General features: G+C 33.6%; 1 protein-coding gene across 5 annotated transcripts in view; it reads left to right on the top strand.

Moving 5' to 3' along the window:
- LOC100646247 (protein patched) overlaps nucleotides 1–20,468 on the top strand; it is an 87,385-nt gene that overhangs the window by 46,223 nt on the left and 20,694 nt on the right. For 4 of the 5 annotated variants that reach the window (XM_012318161.3, XM_012318162.3, XM_048413772.1 and 1 more), the window contains 4 exons: nucleotides 7,436–7,625; nucleotides 8,921–8,990; nucleotides 15,243–15,340; nucleotides 16,162–16,375. In XM_012318161.3, the coding sequence (XP_012173551.1) occupies nucleotides 7,436–7,625; nucleotides 8,921–8,990; nucleotides 15,243–15,340; nucleotides 16,162–16,375 (572 nt within the window). Of the gene's footprint in view, nucleotides 1–7,435; nucleotides 7,626–8,920; nucleotides 8,991–14,972; nucleotides 15,117–15,242; nucleotides 15,341–16,161; nucleotides 16,376–20,468 lie in introns of those variants that run through there. The other variant, XM_012318164.3, reaches the window with a different exon arrangement.

Genomic DNA, 20,468 nt, shown 5'->3' with positions numbered 1-20,468 from the left:
TCACGAATAACTTGTGTAATGGAGAATCATTAATCAGTAATTTTTAAATCATTCAACGATTCATTTATATTTTATTAGCACCTGTAACGTGTATTTCTACATTTTGAAAATTGTACAATACGGCTGACCGCGCATGTTTGTAAAGTTTTTTACATAATTCTGATTGGCTAGTACTGTAGGATTCGGTGGAACTGAAATATTCATGGTGCTGCCACTACGGGAAACCTACGGAGTAAATAGTAATCAGAAACGTGATGATTAATGGGATGATTGTTGATTAGTAAATTAGTCATGACCATTGATTGCAACAACTCTTGATTCTGTCTTTGCTCATTAATCATTATTAAATAATCAGCAATCTAATCAGCAATAATCAGTAGATAAATTTTCATTCTCATTATAATTATATATAATTATATTTGTCAAATATATTTATATTAATCAATTTCCCAATTTTTGTTAGTATATTATATAACTAATATAATATAAACTAATTTCATCAATTAATCATTCATTAATATAATATCAATCAATTTTTATAAATAATATAATATAATATTAATTTCTCAATTTTCGTTAATATATTATATAATTAATATATTAAACAAAATTGAGATATTGATTAATATATATTATATATTATTAGAAATTATATATTAGAAATTGATTGAATTAATATGATTATAATTAATACAAAAATTATATAATATATTAACAATAATTGAGAAATTGATTAGTATATATTATATATTAGAAATTGATTGTATTAATATATTAGTATGTTACAATTTTCTTTAACATATTAATTATATAATATATTAACCAAAATTGAGAAATTGATTAATCAAATAAAATAGAAATTTACATAAAGTCACATGTACAAAAGGAATGTACAATTTGAAATTAAATTCTGACACCGGTCATTTGCCTTAACATCAGTTAATCGAATTACGCCCAACTCTGGTTACCAGAGTGTGGGAGAGAAAAAAGGTCTAACAGATTCCAATCCACGCTGTAAATTCGAGACGTTCGAAATTCCATAGGAATAGGAAGGGAAGCCACGCGGTCGCGCGTCGTTTCTTCACGCCGCCCTCATTATTCCTCGTCCTTCGAGCTTTACGATCGCGGGATATTCGTCCCTGTCCCTCAGATTGGTCACGATGAGGCCTCTGCTATCCTTGTTTGTCTGCGCTTCGTACACCCCTGAATATCGGCTCGAAAGACCGCCCGTCGTCTCCTCAGCCACAGCTGGCTTCTCGTTCACTCGCATTTCGTACGTGATGATGTAATCTGGAACACATCGAATCGTCTTAAAGCAGGTTGTTAAAAAATGGCCATTTTTGGACCTTCTTGCGAGGAAAGAATTTTTGCAGCACATTTAAGCGCGTTTCTCTCACAGGAGAACAAAAATTACTAACATTTATTCGACGTGCCACGATTAAGTCGTAGAAAAATTAGAAATTGCGAGGATGAAAGAATGGCAACAGTGGAGGTGAATGTTGTTCGTGCGTTATACACGTAATCTTCGTGTTCTTCGGATACTGTTCTTTCTGATCCTATCGATATTTATAAACGCGGACAGTGTCGCCGTTTGTTTCTTGTCATGAGTTTTATCTTATTTCCACGGTGTCGGCATTTCCAATGGTTTCATAAATAAGGATAAGACTATCGCTTTTTAAGAATCGTTTTATCAGCCTAACACGTGTTGAAAATGTTGATCGCGTTGCCGCGTATACGTAGCTATACTCGTCCGATTGAATTATTAGCAGCACGAGTAGAAAGAGAAGTCGGATACCTCGGAATTTATAATTAGCATATGGGCACCTGATGGATTTTCAAACTTATTTCTCTCGGAAACGAAGCTTCGAACGAAAAAATGTTATTTTTCTTTTTCCACTTGTTTCTTCATTTAGAATCACCACCCAAACGCTTGTACCATGCTTTCGGACATATTTTGTACATGAACACTAATAAAATCAAAATCTGTTACTGGGGAATGTTACGTTCGGATGGTACAGCATTCGGATATTTACATGTTACACTATTTTATTATTTCCTGATATTATTAATGATAATTATATGAATGGATTAGGTTACAGTACTAATATTATAAAATATGTACGCATTTGAAACAGAAAAAATTCAATACTGGGAAATATTACGTTCGAATAGTATTCAACATTCAGATATTTATATATTATATTATTTTATTACTTTCTGATATTACTAATATATTTAATGATATATCATATGAATGGACTTCGTTACAGTACTAATATTATAATATATTTACTTTATAATATTACATTATTATTTTAGTATTATAATTAGTATTATATTATTAAATATAATATTTTTTATAAATATTTGAAACAGAAAAATTCAGTACTGGGAAATATTACGTTCGAATAGTATTCAACATTCAGATATTTATATATTATATTATTTTATTATTTTCTGATATTACTAATATATTTAATGATATATTATATGAATGGACTTCGTTACAGTACTAATATTATAATATATTTACTTTATAATATTACATTATTATTTTAGTATTATAATTAGTATTATATTATTAAATATAATATTTTTTATAAATATTTGAAACAGAAAAAATTCAGTACTGGGAAATATTACGTTCGTGTGGTATTCAACATTCTGATATTTACATATTACACCATTTTATTATTTCTACATATTACTAATATATAATATACATTACTATATATAATATAATATCATGTACTGGTCTATTAAATAAATTGAATATATTATACATATACACAATACTAATATTACATTATATTACTATAGACTGGTACGTCTACTGGTATTATATGGACAATATTTACTTATATTTACTGTATCTAACATAGCATTCGATTTAGAGGGGAGAGGGCTATTGTTTTACTATATCGAATTAATACTTCGAATTTCCGTAATTTTAAAAAAGTTCCAATAACTTTTCTCCGAGCTACGGTTTCAAACATCCAACGTGTTAGTTTCGTCTCGTGTGGACGATCCTGTAACGGCGTTGCATGATCGTGGATGGTTGAGAACCGTCTTGATAGCGGGCAACACGGGTGGTCTCCGGAGGCCGCGCCGTGGCGGAACGAGCAAATACGCCGTCGGCATTTTTGACGGTGAAATCCGACTAGGTGGGGTCCCGACGTACCCCGTGTCAGACGTCATTCTCGTGCCCTTCCCGCGTTGCTTTCCGATGAATACGCGTATCCTTGGTTCGCGCGAGACACGGAACCCGGGACACCCACCTCTTAGTCCGGTCTTCTGAATGGTTTTGTGCCTCGGCCTGTCAGTTTCGAGTCTTGAGTCATCCGGTATATTAGGAGCTTTGGAATGTATGGATTTGACGGTATTTTTATTTTTTACTTTGAAAAACGTTCATTGATAGTTTAAAGGAATGTAGAATTTTCGATGCTCGATGTTGCGTTCGCTGTTGAAATTGTTTGGAACGAAATATCCGATGCGGGTCGTATTTCGTTTCTTGTAATTTTGTACGGCCTGTTTAGTAATATAATATGGTATGATACGATAATGATTTCGTTGCGAACAAAATTATCTTTGAGATTTGCTCTTTTTAACCACTTATATGTAGTTGTATTATTCGTTATGTTTTATGTAAATAAATGTATACATATTATTTTAAATATAAATATAAAAAATAAATATAAACGTAAATAACATGTAAAATGAATACATGTTTGTATTATCTATACATTTATGTATATTATCATATTTACATATATTCATATGTATTCATATCAAAATATAAATATGTATTTATCATAAAATGAATACATATTATTATATATTATTTATGCATTTATATATATATTTATATAGAACTATACATATGTAATCATCATTAAATGAATACATATTATTATATATTATTTGTGTATTTATATATATTATTATTTTTACATGCATTCATATGTATTCACTTTACATACATATTATTATATATTTATTTATTTCTCAGTTAAAAATTTGTTGCACATTATATTACAAAGATGGAAATAAAATCTTTCATGATATAATCAATTGAATTTACAAATACACGCTTCCTTATTTGTTTAACTTTTCTCAATCTTCTGTGTCGAAATAATGTGGCTTCTTTGGAAGGAGAGAAAATATGTTTCTATTAGCAGTAATTATCGATATGAAAATCTTTGCTCATTCGAAGGAAACATAACACGAACCTAACGGGGTTGAGGAAACTGATTTCGTAATGGATTTAGAGGGGGCGTGTTTTGTTTTATGGAACCGGTTTTAATGAAACCAATTTGCTTTTCGTTAATGAGCAATTTGTTCGCCTCTGCTGGAGAAATCAACTAAAATGATTGTATAAGAAACATGAGACTCAGCAGGTGGATAGTAAATAACCATACAGTGTCGTTTCGTTTAATGAATCTTATAGTTTATTTATTTGTTATTTTAGGGAACTTATTAAAAATCTAATGTATATATTATAGCCTTGTCAGTGTAACAGATGTATAACATAATGCTATTGGATTTAATTAACGTTGCAATTAATCTATATACATGTACAACACATAGGAAAGTTAGAGAAGAAAAATTTATAAATCTCGAAACAGTAACGCCATTTAATATAATGTCAATAGTAAGATTTTATTTGAAAGATTTCATTTTGAATTGCAGCTTTTGTTTCAATCTTTTCTCCAATTTGCAGCCAAAGTACTAATTCATTTCTTTAAAGAAAGTTTCATTATTGACATTTGTAATTAATAATATACAATTAATAATAATATGATAATTAATAACATTATGTATAATTAGGAATATACATATAAAATTTAACGCAAATGTTACAAACAAAATTTGTTAGATTTAGTTGTATTTGCTTTATATATATAATTTTATTATATTAACTGGCGCTATTGCCTTCAGATTTATAAAATCTTTTTTCCTGATATTTCTGTATGCTATATATATAATAAAACTATATATATGTATATATATAGTTTATTATTGTTATTTATATATATAGTTTTGTGTGTATATATATATATATACAAAACTGGTATAACTAAACCTAACAAACCTAACCTAACCTAACAAACTTCGTTTATGATATTTGCGTTAAATTTTATACGTATACTTATACAGCTGCATTTTATTTCTATAACATACAAAATACAAATAACAATTTTAAAAGGATAAACGATGCGGTATAATTCCAAAGCAATTTCTACACCTTGACCAGTGAAAAGTTACAAATATCTATAAATATCGTTTAATAGTAAAATAATATAAATTACGTTTTAAATATGTGCAATTTACAAGCAAACAATCTGTCCAATTGCAAACCACAGAATAATTAGCATGAAACGTTCCGTGTTACGATTAATACGTTTAAACGATACGGACGGTGAACGTGTAATGACTCGTTCCGACAAGATCGATGGGGTTGTCGTGTACGTGACAGCGAGGGCGACGGTTGCGACCCATAACAGAGCTATTTCCATGTCTTCTTCGGCGAACGCTTTCATTGGTATCCTGCCAGAAATTTTTCCCGGTAGGTATATATCCGTAAAGCTATAGAAACGTGTGTTACGACACCGGGCCAGCTCTCGATGTTTCTCTTCGAGGAATCGTCCCGAGCATAAACATTACCAGGCCGTCGAAAGCTTAAAGTGGCACGAGTCGCGAATAAAGCAACCGGCCAATCCCCCTGATGGTCTGCCTCGTGACTTTGGCCAGCCGCGGTTCCAGCCAGCTGAAAAGGGTCCAGGTAGTGAGTTCGCCCTTTGAAGAAAGACAACTGCGTTCCAAACCTGTATTTTAGACGCGGCGTTCTTTGACGAATTACCAGAAATTACCAGAAACTATCGTACCAACTAAATACACCCGAGGAAACGCAGGAATAGGCTGTATATTTTCTTTTCTTTTCTCTTTCTTTGGTCTTCATTTTTTCTCTCCTTTTTTTTTTTTTTTTTTTTTTTTGGAGTATGCGGAATAACGTAGAAATGCGTTGGTAAGAATAAGAATTTTTTAAACGTACGATACTTGTTTGTTGTTTAGTCTGGGACACTTAACTTCTTGTTCTTTTTTACCCTTGGATGGTCAAACAGAAATATTGGGTTGACAACTAAGTGATTGCGGATCTTGTCATTAGGTGGTATTGACAAAATCCGCAATCACTTAGTTGTCAACCCAATAACAATGGATAGCACAATAATAAAAGAGAAGCAAACAGAGATTCGTTTCACCTATTAAGCAGTAGCTACGTACACGAACATTATTTTGTATATTTTACACGCGTTTTTGTATTACGTGCATTCTGTAAATGTTTCCATAGCTTTCGATATATGTATATGTATATATATGTGTTATGTATTAGTCACTGTGTTTTATGAAATACCTTAGCATACATTTAAAATGAAAAATAACATACGAATATACAGATGGTATAAATATAAGAAATAAACATAGGTATAATAATAATACAAATTGTTTCAACCGTTCGCGGAGAGACGCGATCGCGAGATAACGCGTCAACGAGAGTCGTAAATTCTCGTTACGATTAAACAATCGACGTCACGAACTGATTGATCCCCTATTTCTATTACGAGAATAGAGGTGGTTAGGTTTGAGTGTATACGAACAACTACACTGGATTGGTTGTTAAAAGTTTAATAAAAATAACGAAACAACAAGTTCAGTCAACGATCAACAATTAAAAACGAAAAATATAACAGTCAAGGTTTGGTTAGCGGTTTGCTTATAACGAGACCTGTCGCACTTCGCAGTTTGAGATAGACGTTATGTGCTAGATTCGATTCAATGTGTAACGTTCGACGTGTCACAAGGAACTGATCGACTTTAGATGATTTCTTTGTCTCATCTTTAAGACGACCCCCACTATATTTAGATCACGCCACCGTTCGCGCCTATGATCACGTATGTCTGTTCTTGCGTGGAAAACGTAACGGACAAAAATTCGACGTTTCGAGAGCTCGTTGCTTGGCGACAACTATGCGCTCGTCGATACATTGTATATGATTCGGCGGTCCGATAAGACGATCTGCCTGCGACATTGTAGGGCCGCGAGCGACGGTTAGAAAATACAGCCTGTGGTAAGCCTCGTGGAGTAACACAAATATTAATTAATAATAAATATAAGATAAGAGAAAACATAAAAACAAAATATCTACCTAAGTGGTAAATAAATCGCGCAACTAAAATATCGTAAGGATCGTTGGAAGAAACCGCCGAGATTATTTTACGCGAATTAGCATGATGGCCCTTGCATTTGTTAACGATTCGATAAATAAAATTTTATCAATTAATCGGGTGTCAAAAGCTTCTTCTTGCGCATGTATCTTGTTAGACAACTTTCTCTGATTGAGATTCACGTGACGTGTATGGTATTTTTTGATGGTAGAGGGCGGAAGGTTGCAAAAGGAGTTGACCTACACCTCGGAAGCACTGGGCGAAGCAGCCGCCTCGACGCATCAGCTGGTGATTCAAACACCGAGACATCCCGGGGCGAATATCTTGCACCCTGCCGCACTCAAGGAACACTTAGAAATCCTGAAGGCAGCCACGCAGGTCACCGTACACCTGTTCGACACGTAAGTTCATTTTTTATTTTATTCTCTTTTTCTATCTCTTATTCTTTTCTCTTGATCGCTCCACCGTTTCGCCAGACACGTGGAAATGTATACGAAGTTGGCGGAGAAGGACCACGAATTTTCATTTGAATCTGCATAGGACGAACTGTTGAATTCGTATATCGAATGAAATTTTCCTACTATAATATTATAGTAATATTGTAAAATGTATATTTATATAGTATATTTTACAATATCGTAAATATTGTATTGTAATATTGTAAAATATAAAATGTATATATATATGTATTATATATTTTACAATGTTGTAAATATTGTATTGTAATATTGTAAAATATAAAATGTATATATATATTGTATATTTTACAATATTGTAAATATTGTATTATAATATTATAAAATGTAAAATGCATATATATCTAGTACATTTTACAATATATAGTATATATAGTATATTGTACAATATTGTAAATATTGTATTGTAATATAAAATGTATACATATATATATTACTTACAATTAGCATTTTTCTTGAAATAGAGGAATCTTCTTAGCCTCTTTATTAATATAAAAGAATCTTTCCAGTCTTTTTTCTATAAGCTATGTTTACTGCATGCTAAATATATTATACAAGTGGTTGGTAACTGGTGGTACAAGCGGAAAGGGGGTGATTCTACGCGAAAAAAGAAGTCGAAAATATAGAATAAAAATTTTTCGTTCGAAGCTTTGTTTTTGAGAAAATCGACTTTGAATTTTCGTTCGGTACGCGTGCACTTTATCACGCCTCGTTATAACGGATCTCACCGTTAAAGTGTTTATAATAATAAATATAATAATATAATAAATATAATAGTAATATAATATAATAATAATAATATAATAATATAATAATATAATAAATAAGTGTTAAAGTGTTTATCCGGTCGGTAAAGTGTTAAAACTCGTAGTATAATTTCATGGTTATAGAACGAGTTTCTGGTTAAGAGTACAGCACAGTTGTAACACGTTAATCGTGTAATTAATAATATGCGAAAACGAATGAATATATAAAAATTGAAGTCGATTTGCTTGGAAATAAAACGTGAATATGTAAATACCGCACAATTTGCCTATTTTCCAAAGACTTCGTAGACACTCTGTGAGTGGCGAGGAGACGGCGAAGAACAACGACGATTGCCATCGTTTCGATGTTGTTCGCAAGAGTCGATTCCTTGCCGCTGTTATCGGCGAGACGGTGGTTAAAGGGATGCAAAACTTGTTGTATTCATGAATGCATGCTTTCTGTGTCGTTTGCAGCGAGTGGAGGCTGAAAGACATGTGTTACGCGCTGAACATACCCAACTTCGACATGCACTACATCGACCAGGTAATTTAGAGCTACCACTTTATCTAGATATAAGTAGATACGCGATGTCACGTTCGTGTTCGTTGGCTGTTCAACTGTTCAGGTATTCGACGCGTGAACCACTCTATCGCGTTATCGTGCGTGCACTGTGACTCTTTCGATTTCTCATTAGGAAATTCTGAAGCTAGCGATGGCTACAATAGCAACGAGACGAAGAGTAAGCTCGAGGAGCAGGCATTGCTTTTCTCATTTATTCATTTAGACCTTTTCTTTGTACTAGATGCAATGAAACGTTGTTTAAAATATTACAAATGTTACGGTATAATAATACAATGTTATATATGACAATATAATAATATTGCAATATTATGACGATATTATGTTATCACACATTACAATGTTATGACAAAATTTGATTATGACAATTATATGATTTCGATTCATTATACAATCACTTGCTGTTTTCTGGATTTTTGCTTTGCATTAGATGCATGGACATTTTGTTTAAAATATTACAAATGTTATGGTATAATAATGTAACATATGTTACAATATAATTAATATTACAATATTATGAAACTTATGAATATTATATTATTACACATTACAATATTATGTAACTTATGAATATTATATTATTACACATTACAATATTATGAAACTTATGAACATTATATTATTACACATTCCAATGTTATGAATCATTTGGTGCCAATTATGTGACTTCGGTTCATTATAAAATTACTTGCTGTTTTATACATTTTTTCTTTGCATTATATGCATGGACATTTTGTTTAAAATATTACAAATGTTATGGTATAATAATGTAACACATGTTACAATATAATTAATATTACAATATTATGAAACTTATGAATATTATATTATTACACATTACAATATTATGACAAGCGCAGTAGTACAATCATCTTGAATAATTAACCGAATCATTTCGTGCCAATTATATGACTTCGGTCCCTTATAAAATTACTTGCTGTTTTATACATTTTTTCTTTGCATTATATGCAAGGGAAAGTTATTTAAAGTATTACAAATATTACAGTATAATAATAAAATATTATATACTGCAATATAATAATATTACAATATTATGACGATATTATATTATTACATTACAATATTATGACAAACACAGTACAATCATCTTTAATCATTAACTGAGTCATTTGGTGCCAATTATATGACTTCGACCCATCGTAAAATCACTTGCTGTTTTATGTGATTCCTTACAATGAATTTACGATTCAAGTGAGCTACTTATTATCAGGCAAACTAAAATATCCACGATTTTATATCACGAAATAAAATTAGCATTTATGTCGAATATCGAAAAAGGTAACCGCGCGAAAAAAGAAAGTCTCAACTGCAATTTTATTGAATTTCGGGTACGTTGTAGAAAGGCGGGGAGACGACCAAATATTTTGACAAAAAGAAAATGATGACTTTACATTTACTTCGATACAAGATATTAAAAATGAAATTGTATATGCATTTGCACAGAATTGCCATCCTAATTGCGGTAAGGCATGCTTAGATTAGGTATGGTTAGGTTAGGTTAAGTTATATGAGATTAGCTTAGGTTAGATTAGGTTAGATTCAATGGGCGGCTCAAAAGATCTAACCTAACTTAACTTTTGACCTACGATCGTTCCACGACTCGGACAAAGTGTATGTTACTCAAGACCCTCTGCAATATATCTCAAGGTCAAAATCATTAGAGTCAAGGCTGTTGCAATTACGTAATGTCAAAAGTACATCATAATAACTAAACTGCGTACTTTTATGCATTTTTGCGAAATTTAAAGATACAAAAGTGTACGCAATATATATGCGGCTTAGAAAAATACGTAAAATGTTCGAAGTATAGTATCTCTTATGATATTTAACCCTCGTTCGTCCCTCATTTTTGCAATTGAACGTGTCCTTCGTGCGTCAGATTCACACAATGGCGAAGCATCGATGAAATAAAAAGATAAATAATTCATATTGCTCTTCATGTCGTTCGCATATACTTCATCGCGCGTCAAAGTCAATAAGTCTCAGGAAAATTGTTCTATAAGTGTCAATCTTTTACCAGAAAAATGTGCAAAATTGACACGAGGGACCGGCGAGAGTCAGACGATGAAACAAATCTGCGTTTAAGCTTCGTTTCCTCAATTGTGCTCATAAGAACCTGAATTTGCATAAATATCCGCAGTCTAATCGCAACGATCATTTTTGTCTGAGTAAGCAAACGTACAGTCGCTTATGGACTATGGACAAAAGCATATTAATAATATTTAGAATCTGTGTAAAATCATGGTAAAACAAATTCTCATGGTTATCTGTGTAAATTTATGGTAAAATCCTACTGATGATTCTCGTAGTCATCATCAACAATCCTTAGAAATAGCTTGTGAGCTTAAATACACAGCAAAAGAAAGAGAACAAAATCCCAGTAGATTCCATTTCTCCAAAATATGAAATATTTGAATGGTTGAATATATTATATATTATATTTTATATCTATTATATATTATTATATGTTATATAGATATATAAATAATAAATATAATTTAAATATAAATATATAGTATAATATAATTTAATATATAATATAATATAATATAATAAAATAGAATAGAATATATAATTTAATATAATATAATATATGACTTAAATATAAATTTAAATATAATAATTTATATTATATTTATAATTCTACATATATATAGAATATATAGAAAAACGTATTTTTATGAACACCTATGAACACACACATATATATATACATTCTATATATAGGTGTTCATAAAAATACGTTTTCCTTGTAATCTAGCAACAACACGAACGAAGGCGACGCGTAACGTTAAACGAATCGAAAGATTCTCACAGTTTAGTTTAATAGGAAAAGCTTAAGGGAAAATCGTGGCCATCGCTAGGCGTAGCACGTATCCGCGGCGGATCTGTTCGTTTGTGTCCTGGAGTCCAGTCACCATGTCGCAGCGTCGTTCCCGAACGACTCACGTACAGTCGTAAACGTCGAAAATTGAATACGACGCTTGAAAAGCCGAACAAACGTCGCGCCGGTTTGCACGTACAAAGTCGCACGCTCGTTTCCGCGCGCTCACGCGTGCTACATCGTTTCTTGCGCGCCGCTAACGAGCGGACGCGTTAGACGCGTTTCGAGCGGCTGGGAAAAGGGAAAAGCACGAAATTACCTCAGCGTGAGAGACGCCGCGACGTCGAACGCGCCGCTTCCGCGATGTTACCAGCCCGAGTTTCACCGCACCGCACTCTGCTCTCCATTTAATGCTCTGATTTTCTTTTTTTCCATCGTCAGTCGAAGAACGACCGATTTTCATTCCGGCTTCGTTGCTCTCGACTCGGCACTTTCCAGCAATTCGGCGAGTTCGTTCGCGAGAAAATTGAGGACAAGTTTTGTTAACATGTATTTTTTTGACTTTTTCTTCCTTTTTTTTTTTTTTTTTTTTTGTAGGATTAAAAGAAAGAAATTGGAGGATCGAATATGAGAATTCTAGGAATTGCGGATTTTTATGCAATTAAATCGTGTCCGAATATTTAAGAAAATTCGCTAGGTGTATGTAGACTTTTGTAACCGACTGTAGTTCGAAAGAAACTCCGAGGATCGACCAACATCCGCGCGATTCATTATGTTTCAATCTCGAAGTTTCTGTTGAATGATAGATGTTCCGGTATGCAGGAATTGCCTGAAGTAACAACCGACTAAATCACACGGCGGTCTCCTGTATCTCAGACAAACAGGAATATTATTATCCCAGCGCTTATGTACAGGATGTTTCACTTTTAACGCGACCGCATCCTCTTATCCATGGATCTGATCGATTTACAATCGCAGACAAGATTGCTGTTTACACGAATAACCTAATTGAAACATATATATATATGTCAGTTGTGTATAAAATATATTTATAGAGCTATTTATTCGTGTATTTCGTAAAGTTCTAGGAGATTTAACTGCGCGAAGTTTTTATTTTATTGTTTGAATTAATCGAGTTTGTACCCTGTACGTATGCAACCGAGACGAATACCTTTGTTTGTCTGGTTGCCGTGTTGCAGGTACTTTTCTTCGCCAAAATTGCTTTCCTGATTTTAGGTACAGATTTCGGATTTAAAGAGTAGCTTTTTGGTAATATTTGAATGACAAATTATTGGGACTACTGGTACTTTTATATTTGACATAAAAATGTTCGATACTGGAATTTTAGAGCAACAGAAGTTGACGCATAAACCGAGATTTTGTAGATCTTGGGACGGGATTTCGAATTGTCTTTGTTCTGTCACTTTATAAGTCAATTACAATGGTTTGAAAAGATGGTTGGACAGAGATAAAAATCGCGAAAGTGCAATTAACACGAAAGGCTGGTGATAAGTAGACAGCGGATGTTTAAAAAATGTTCCAAAAATCTACAGAGTGCGTGTAACATGCAAAAGTGTATACAATATTTAAAATACAGCACTTACCATGATGTTCGATAGACGAGACAAATTTCTATTTAGATAACGTTTCTTCAATTGCGTTCACAAAACTATAGAATTACGTTTAAATTTATCATACGCGTGTAAGCGCTAGATCGATTCTTAACTAAACACGTTCGAACTCTGTTTTCTTGAAAATAAAGCCTTAAACGGAAAAATGTTACTTTACATCTTTTACTTACTTTCGCTTCTACGATAACATCTTATCGATCGTTTATTCGCACCAGTCGGTAATTAACCATGCGGTAGTTAGTATACTTGATAAACGTTCAGACTCGATTTTCTCGAAAATTTAACCTTAAATGACAACATTTTATTGCATATTTTGTTCTCATTTTTTCCAAAAGAATCACCTCATGCTCGCTTGTACATGTTATTCGCTCGCACCCTGCATATGTATGTATAGAAATATATCGAATATATGTTTGCAACGAGTATGTGTGACTTCTATATAGATTTTCAAATTGGTTTCAAATTTCACCGTGTCACGTTACAGTGTCAATAAACCGCGAAACATTTTACACAGTACGTGCTCGTACGTATACGAGTCGAAGAACTGCCACGAATTCAACGTAGATCTTTCGTAACAAAATCTCACTTTATTTCATTTTCGTTCAAACTAAAAATTTCTTCTCTCACACAAAGTACCTTCGATCACGCAGCAAACGTCTGTTAAATCGCCGCTGAAACCTACGATTCGTCGTCTGAACGTGCAGTTGAAGTGAAAGCCTGTGTAATCGCATTAGTTGGAAAAATGAAACAGTCGATGGACAAAAAACGAGCTTAACGCGTTCTCGATTAAATTCGTGGTCGCGTTACTCGACCAGACCACCGCGACGACGGTGTAACAAATGTCCGCTAGGTTCCTCGAATCCTATCCAAATTCATATTATTCGTAAATCAAGGGGGCCGAAAAAACGAAACGCTTGGCTGGAGAGACCGCCCTATTCGAGTTTCCGAGAACACACAGGTGGCCTCCCATAATGCCTTCCTACCAAGAAAAACCTTATGGCGATCGTTAGTGTCCACTATCGAAGAAAAGGAGAAATAATCGTAAATCGGTGCCGGGAACGTAGCATTCGTCATCCAATAATCCATTAAATACATCAGAGCATGACAATTTCTTTCGTCTAACGCTGCTAGGGAAAATTCTTCCGCGCTGATGGCTGATCGTTAGACCGCCGATTTTTTTTCCCTTCCTCGGACATTCCATGGGTTCGAAAGTGTGCGTGATATGCAAAAGTATGCGAGATATTGGAAGCGTCGTATTTCTTACGATATTTCATAGGGAGAAACAAATATCTCTGTGGATTTCAGTTTTTTAATTATATCCCATAATATTGTATAACTAATTGTATAACTATATATAATATAATTATATTAAATTATATTTTAAGATACGAATTTACATAAATATTTGCCATAATTACTACGTAGCTACGATGTTGAACCACCATCACTGCGATGATGCGATCGATTACTCGAACTCACCAAATCGATAATTTCCGCGATACGTCGCTCAGTCCTCGCTTTGTCTTCTCTTAGTCTTCCAATTTCTCTCGTATCTGTCATTGATCTGTTCGACGAAAGGTTCGAATTCCTGAACAAGCATCGGCATACGCGATTGTATGTAAAGAAATTGAAAAGATGTCACGTGATTTGTTTGTAATCCGATATAAGTAGATTTCACGCGAACTTTTCTCGTTAGATAGGAATACCGCGGACCAGTTTCTAACGGATTTTTAATTGCAGATCTTCGATAGAATTATACCATGCGCCATCATTACGCCTCTCGACTGTTTCTGGGAAGGTAGCAAGCTCTTAGGACCAGACTCTCCTGTGTATATACCGTAAGTATCATACGTATAATGTGTGTATAAATATATAAGTATATAAAAGTAAACAAAATATAATTAAATTAAATGAATGAGAAATAAGACAAATGTATATAAACGGGTAGGAAACAATAAACGAAACAAAATATTGGGTTGGTAACTAAGTGACTGCGAATTTTGTTATTACCACCTAATGACAAACTCCGCAATCACTTAGTTGCCAACCTAACCTAACCTCAATAGTAGAAGAGGTATATGTATATATTTACACATAACGTATAACATTTTTTCGTATATATGTATTACATAAAATTTATACATGTACAGTGTCAATATCGTCACGTAGACTTCGAAATGTTTCATCTCATCTCATCAATATCTCAGTCTAATCGTTAGACCGCGGATTTCTATGCAAACTCACTTGTCCATGGATATAACAGAAAATACGAAAACTGGTATTGAAAATTCGTCTACCTATGAAATATCAGATAAGTCAATATACTCTTGACATTTGATACATTATTATACATATTTATATACTATACATTTTCTAGAAATTGTTCGCACTCTACGTAATAATATTGGATTGGCAACTAAGTGATTGCGGATTTTGTCATTACCACCTAATGGTAATATATATAATAATGTATAATGATATATATAACATAACAATATAAATGTTTCTCATAAATGCATGGAATTCCGTAGTCTATTAATCATTATCGGTATATCGTTCTACAAAAAGAGATAAATAGATAAATATATATATATATAGAGGAAGAAAGAGAGAGAGTGAAGTGGTTCATTTCGCCTTTGAATTATTTTTTCCACGGTAGCGGCACGCAGATGCACAAGCCAGTGCACTGGACGAATCTCAATCCATTGTGGATGCTGGACGAGATGAAGAAACTGCAGTTCATGTTTCCCTTCAAAACTCTGGAGGACTACATGAAGAGGGCCGGGATAACGAACGGCTACCAAAGCAAGCCCTGCCTCGACCCAGCGGACCCTGAGTGTCCGGAAACCGCGCCCAACAAAAAATCCCAGCAGGTAAGCAAGCAAGCAAGCAACCAGGCAACCAAGCAAGCAACCCAACAAACGCACCTTGTCTCCGAGATTGTAGTACCAGCGGAGCCGTGTGTCGACCGATTAAGGTGAAAGTCTTGGCGTGTAATTGTTGATACACGGGTAGTCCCGGCGCGTTTCGTGGCGTCGTCTTTTGATACCGACAAATTCGGATTAAATTGCGCAAAAAGGATGCTCGTAACAGTCGCTGTAAATTAGCTTGGCAAAAAGAAAAAAAGAAAAGAAAAAAGAAAAAAAGAAGGAGAGTACCTTGGAATGTACGAGTTTTCTTGCGTTCTTTCCTCCTTTTTATTTTTCTATCTTTCTTTTTTTTTTTTTTGATTTGTTTATTTCGTTTACTCGCACCGCGTTGTATTTCTGTCCTTGTACTTCCTTTTTCCTTTTGCTTTTCTTTTTCTTTTTCTTCCTTTTTTCTTGCGTACGATTATCACGTTCTTCTCGCGTAGGTCTGCCGTGAACTGCGATGATTAGCAGAAGTAAAATCGCTGGCAACAGTAGCAGAATGGTTTTTGACGACTCTGATGAGGCGAAATGGGGGTGAAAACATGGCTTGGCGAGATATGGCTTTTTTCTTCGATTAGATGCTCGTCCCAAGAACAGACTTTTTTTTAACTTGATTTTAGAGAGAATTTTTATTATCTTTGATACACTTGTGACATGATAACATCTTATATATTAGGTGTTTTCCTTGGTATATGAACAGAGTATCGGGTTAAATGGTATTTCTGCGCATCGTTTAAACGTAATTACTTGTCTTTTCCCAGTTTTAACATTAACATTATCAAATGGCCAGTTTCAATGTTTAATGTAAAATTGTACATTTACTGCTATTTCTTTTATTTATCTAATTTTATGTAAGTTCTTATGTTATCCGATTAATCAATTTCTCAATGTTTATTAATATGTGATATTATTGTTTATCGCGTATTAATAAAGCAAAGCTGCATTTTATTCACAAAACACACGGTTCTTTGAATTTATTTCTTCTGAACTTTTATTACAATCTTTGTTTAACTTATGAAAACTTATGAGAATGATACAACACACTGTCAACAATAATTTTATTGGGAAAGTACAGCTACGTTTTAATTTCCAATTTTACTATTTTAGACATTTTTATTAGGGTCTTTGTTTGTCTTCTATACTTACAGTATACGTAGATCAGTCTCAACTGTAGTTTTATTAGAAAATTAGAAAGTTTCATTAGGTTTTATTCATGAAAACACACACAGTTTCTGTCTGAAGCTAATTTTCTAAATTTTGATTATAAGTTCCGCTTTTCCTTACAAATTCCAAGCACGTGGAATTATAATTAGAAAATTAAAACTAAATTTCATCCATAAAAATACACAATTCCTGCCTCTGTTTAATTAAACAATTTTTAAAATTGTTAGTATCTTTACCACAATCTCTGCTTTTTCTTGCACATTGATATGGAAAACTATGAAGAACGTTGCACCACATGTGGAATTATAATTAGAAAATTAAAACTAAATTTCATTCATAAAAATACACAATTACTGCCTCTGTCTAATTGAACAATTTTTAAAATTGTTAATACCTTTATTACAATCTCTGCTTTTTCTTGCACATTGATATGGAAAACTATGAAAAACGTTGCACCACATGTGGAATTATAATTAGAAAATTAAAACTAAATTTCATCCATAAAAATACACAATTCCTGCCTCTGTCTAATTGAACAATTTTTAAAATTGTTAATATCTTTACCACAATCTCTGCTGTTTCTTGCACATTGATATGGAAAACTATGAAGAACGTTGCACCACATGTGGAATTATAATTAGAAAATTAAAACTAAATTTCATCCATAAAAATACACAATTCCTGCCTCTGTCTAATTGAACAATTTTTAAAATTGTTAATATCTTTACCACAATCTCTGCTTTTTCTTGCACATTGATATGGAAAACTATGAAGAACGTTGCACCACATGTGAAATTATAATTAGAAAATTAAAACTAAATTTCATCCATAAAAATACACAATTCCTGCCTCTGTCTAATTGAACAATTTTTAAAATTGTTAATATCTTTACCACAATCTCTGCTTTTTCTTGCACATTGATATGGAAAACTATGAAGAACGTTGCACCGCACGTGGTCCACCATCAGTTACAATGCCATTAAAAAATTGAAACTGGATTTCATCTATGAAATATACGAAACATTTGCCTGCATCTAATTAAAAAAAGGAATCTCCCAAATTATTACAATTTTCATTATAATCTCCGCTTCTTCTTGCAAATTCGCGCCGATGTGGAAAACATTCCCCAACCATGTAATTTAACTGAAACATGAAAACTATTTCATTCGCTGGAACACGCAATCCTCGTCTAAACGTAATTTCCTTTTAATTAACCGTCTTTACAATTTCCGCTTCTTGCTGACGAGAGTCCGACTATCGAAAAGTCCGAAAACTGCAGCGCACACGTGCACGTACACTGCGTTTTCTCGATTAAACATACAGCGGTGTGTCCCAAGTGGGCAAGTTCGTGACACGCTTGTTACGTCAGACACCGCGCGCCAAGACCATTGGCAAACGTTTGCGCGCAGCGTGCAGGCAAAAGCTCGCCAACCGCTTATTAACACGCTTGTTCGTGCGTCAGACGGATCGATGTTATAATTCATAGGGCTACGTGCAATTATGCCGGGTCCGTTTATTAGCCTTAATTCCGTCTTGGCCTCGTTAATGGTGGGATTTATGGCTGCGATCGATCTGTCGTGGGAGGCCAACGCGGTTCAAACTGATGCACGTAAATAATAGTCTATTGCTATTACGAAACGCTATTGGGAAACGTTCAATTAGAAAGCGATCGACAAGTTGGTAGAGAAGTTGGATGCAGGGTAGTCGACAGTATCAGGTCAGTTGCTGAGCAAAATTTCCTGAAATATTCGTCCTTATGCGAGTCAGGCTAATGCGCTGTGTAACGTTTGACAAGAGGCTTAGCGTTGGCCAGGTTACGTGGAATATTTCTTCTTATTTAATTTGTACTTTACAATTTGTCTAGCTGCGTGGAATAACAACTAAGTGATTGCGGATTCTGTCATTAGGTGGTATTGACAAAACCTGCAATCACTTAGTTGCCAGCCCAATAATTAAAAATAGGTAAACTGGAATTTATGAAATGGATGAAGATACATGCACAATGTAAGGTGGTGTGTAAAAATATTACACGATACTGTTATTATATTGAAGAAAAAGAAGACAAGCGTGAGAAGTTGAGGATGCTGAAGCTTAACGAGCACGAATCCTGAGCCCGAGCAATGTTTTAATGTATGAGAAGGGAAGAACATCTTGGTTTGTTAAATTCCTCATTGGAGTTAGGAAGACAGAAGGAAAGAATATTCGAGTTGATAGTTGAACGTATGAAGATGCACCATGATAACTAAAAAATATATTCTAATTACTAAAACTATATTCTAATCCATAGGAGATGTTGAAGTAATTACTTCAAGAATAACTTTTGTATATCCGTGACCTGGAGGCCGCTGTTACGAAGAGCATAGAATTTAGTGAAGAAAATTCAAAGTAACGAGAGGCCCATATTATTGTGCCCTTGAATATAAATTTTGTTTTTGGGTTACAAGGTCTAGAAACAAAAGAGCTATAAGTAGATTTCTGTTGCTGTTTCTTGTAGCCTTCAGCTAGAGCTACACACCAAGGTTAGCTTTTTGGTAATCTCCTTTGTTATAAATATATGAACCTGCTCCCTATCAGCTTCCTATTGTATTATAATACTGTAAGAGTGAAGATCTGGATCAGCATACCTGTACATATACCTATACTTATTTCAATGTATTTTTCTATTACAAATTCATCCACCTGTTGCTCTATCAGTCAAGCTCAACAGGAAAGTCCTTTGCCATAAATTTATGACCTATTACCTTCTATTGTATTGTAACACTAAAAGAGTGAGGACCTGGACCAGCATACACTATACTTGTACTTATATCTATACTTATTTCAATGTATTTTTCTATTACAAATTCATCCACTCGTTGCTCTATCAGTCAATCTCAACAGAAGATGATGG

Source organism: Bombus terrestris, chromosome 17, assembly GCF_910591885.1.
Source record: "Bombus terrestris chromosome 17, iyBomTerr1.2, whole genome shotgun sequence".
Taxonomy (NCBI): Eukaryota; Metazoa; Arthropoda; class Insecta; order Hymenoptera; family Apidae; genus Bombus; species Bombus terrestris.
This window is presented reverse-complemented; position numbering and strand designations above follow the sequence as displayed.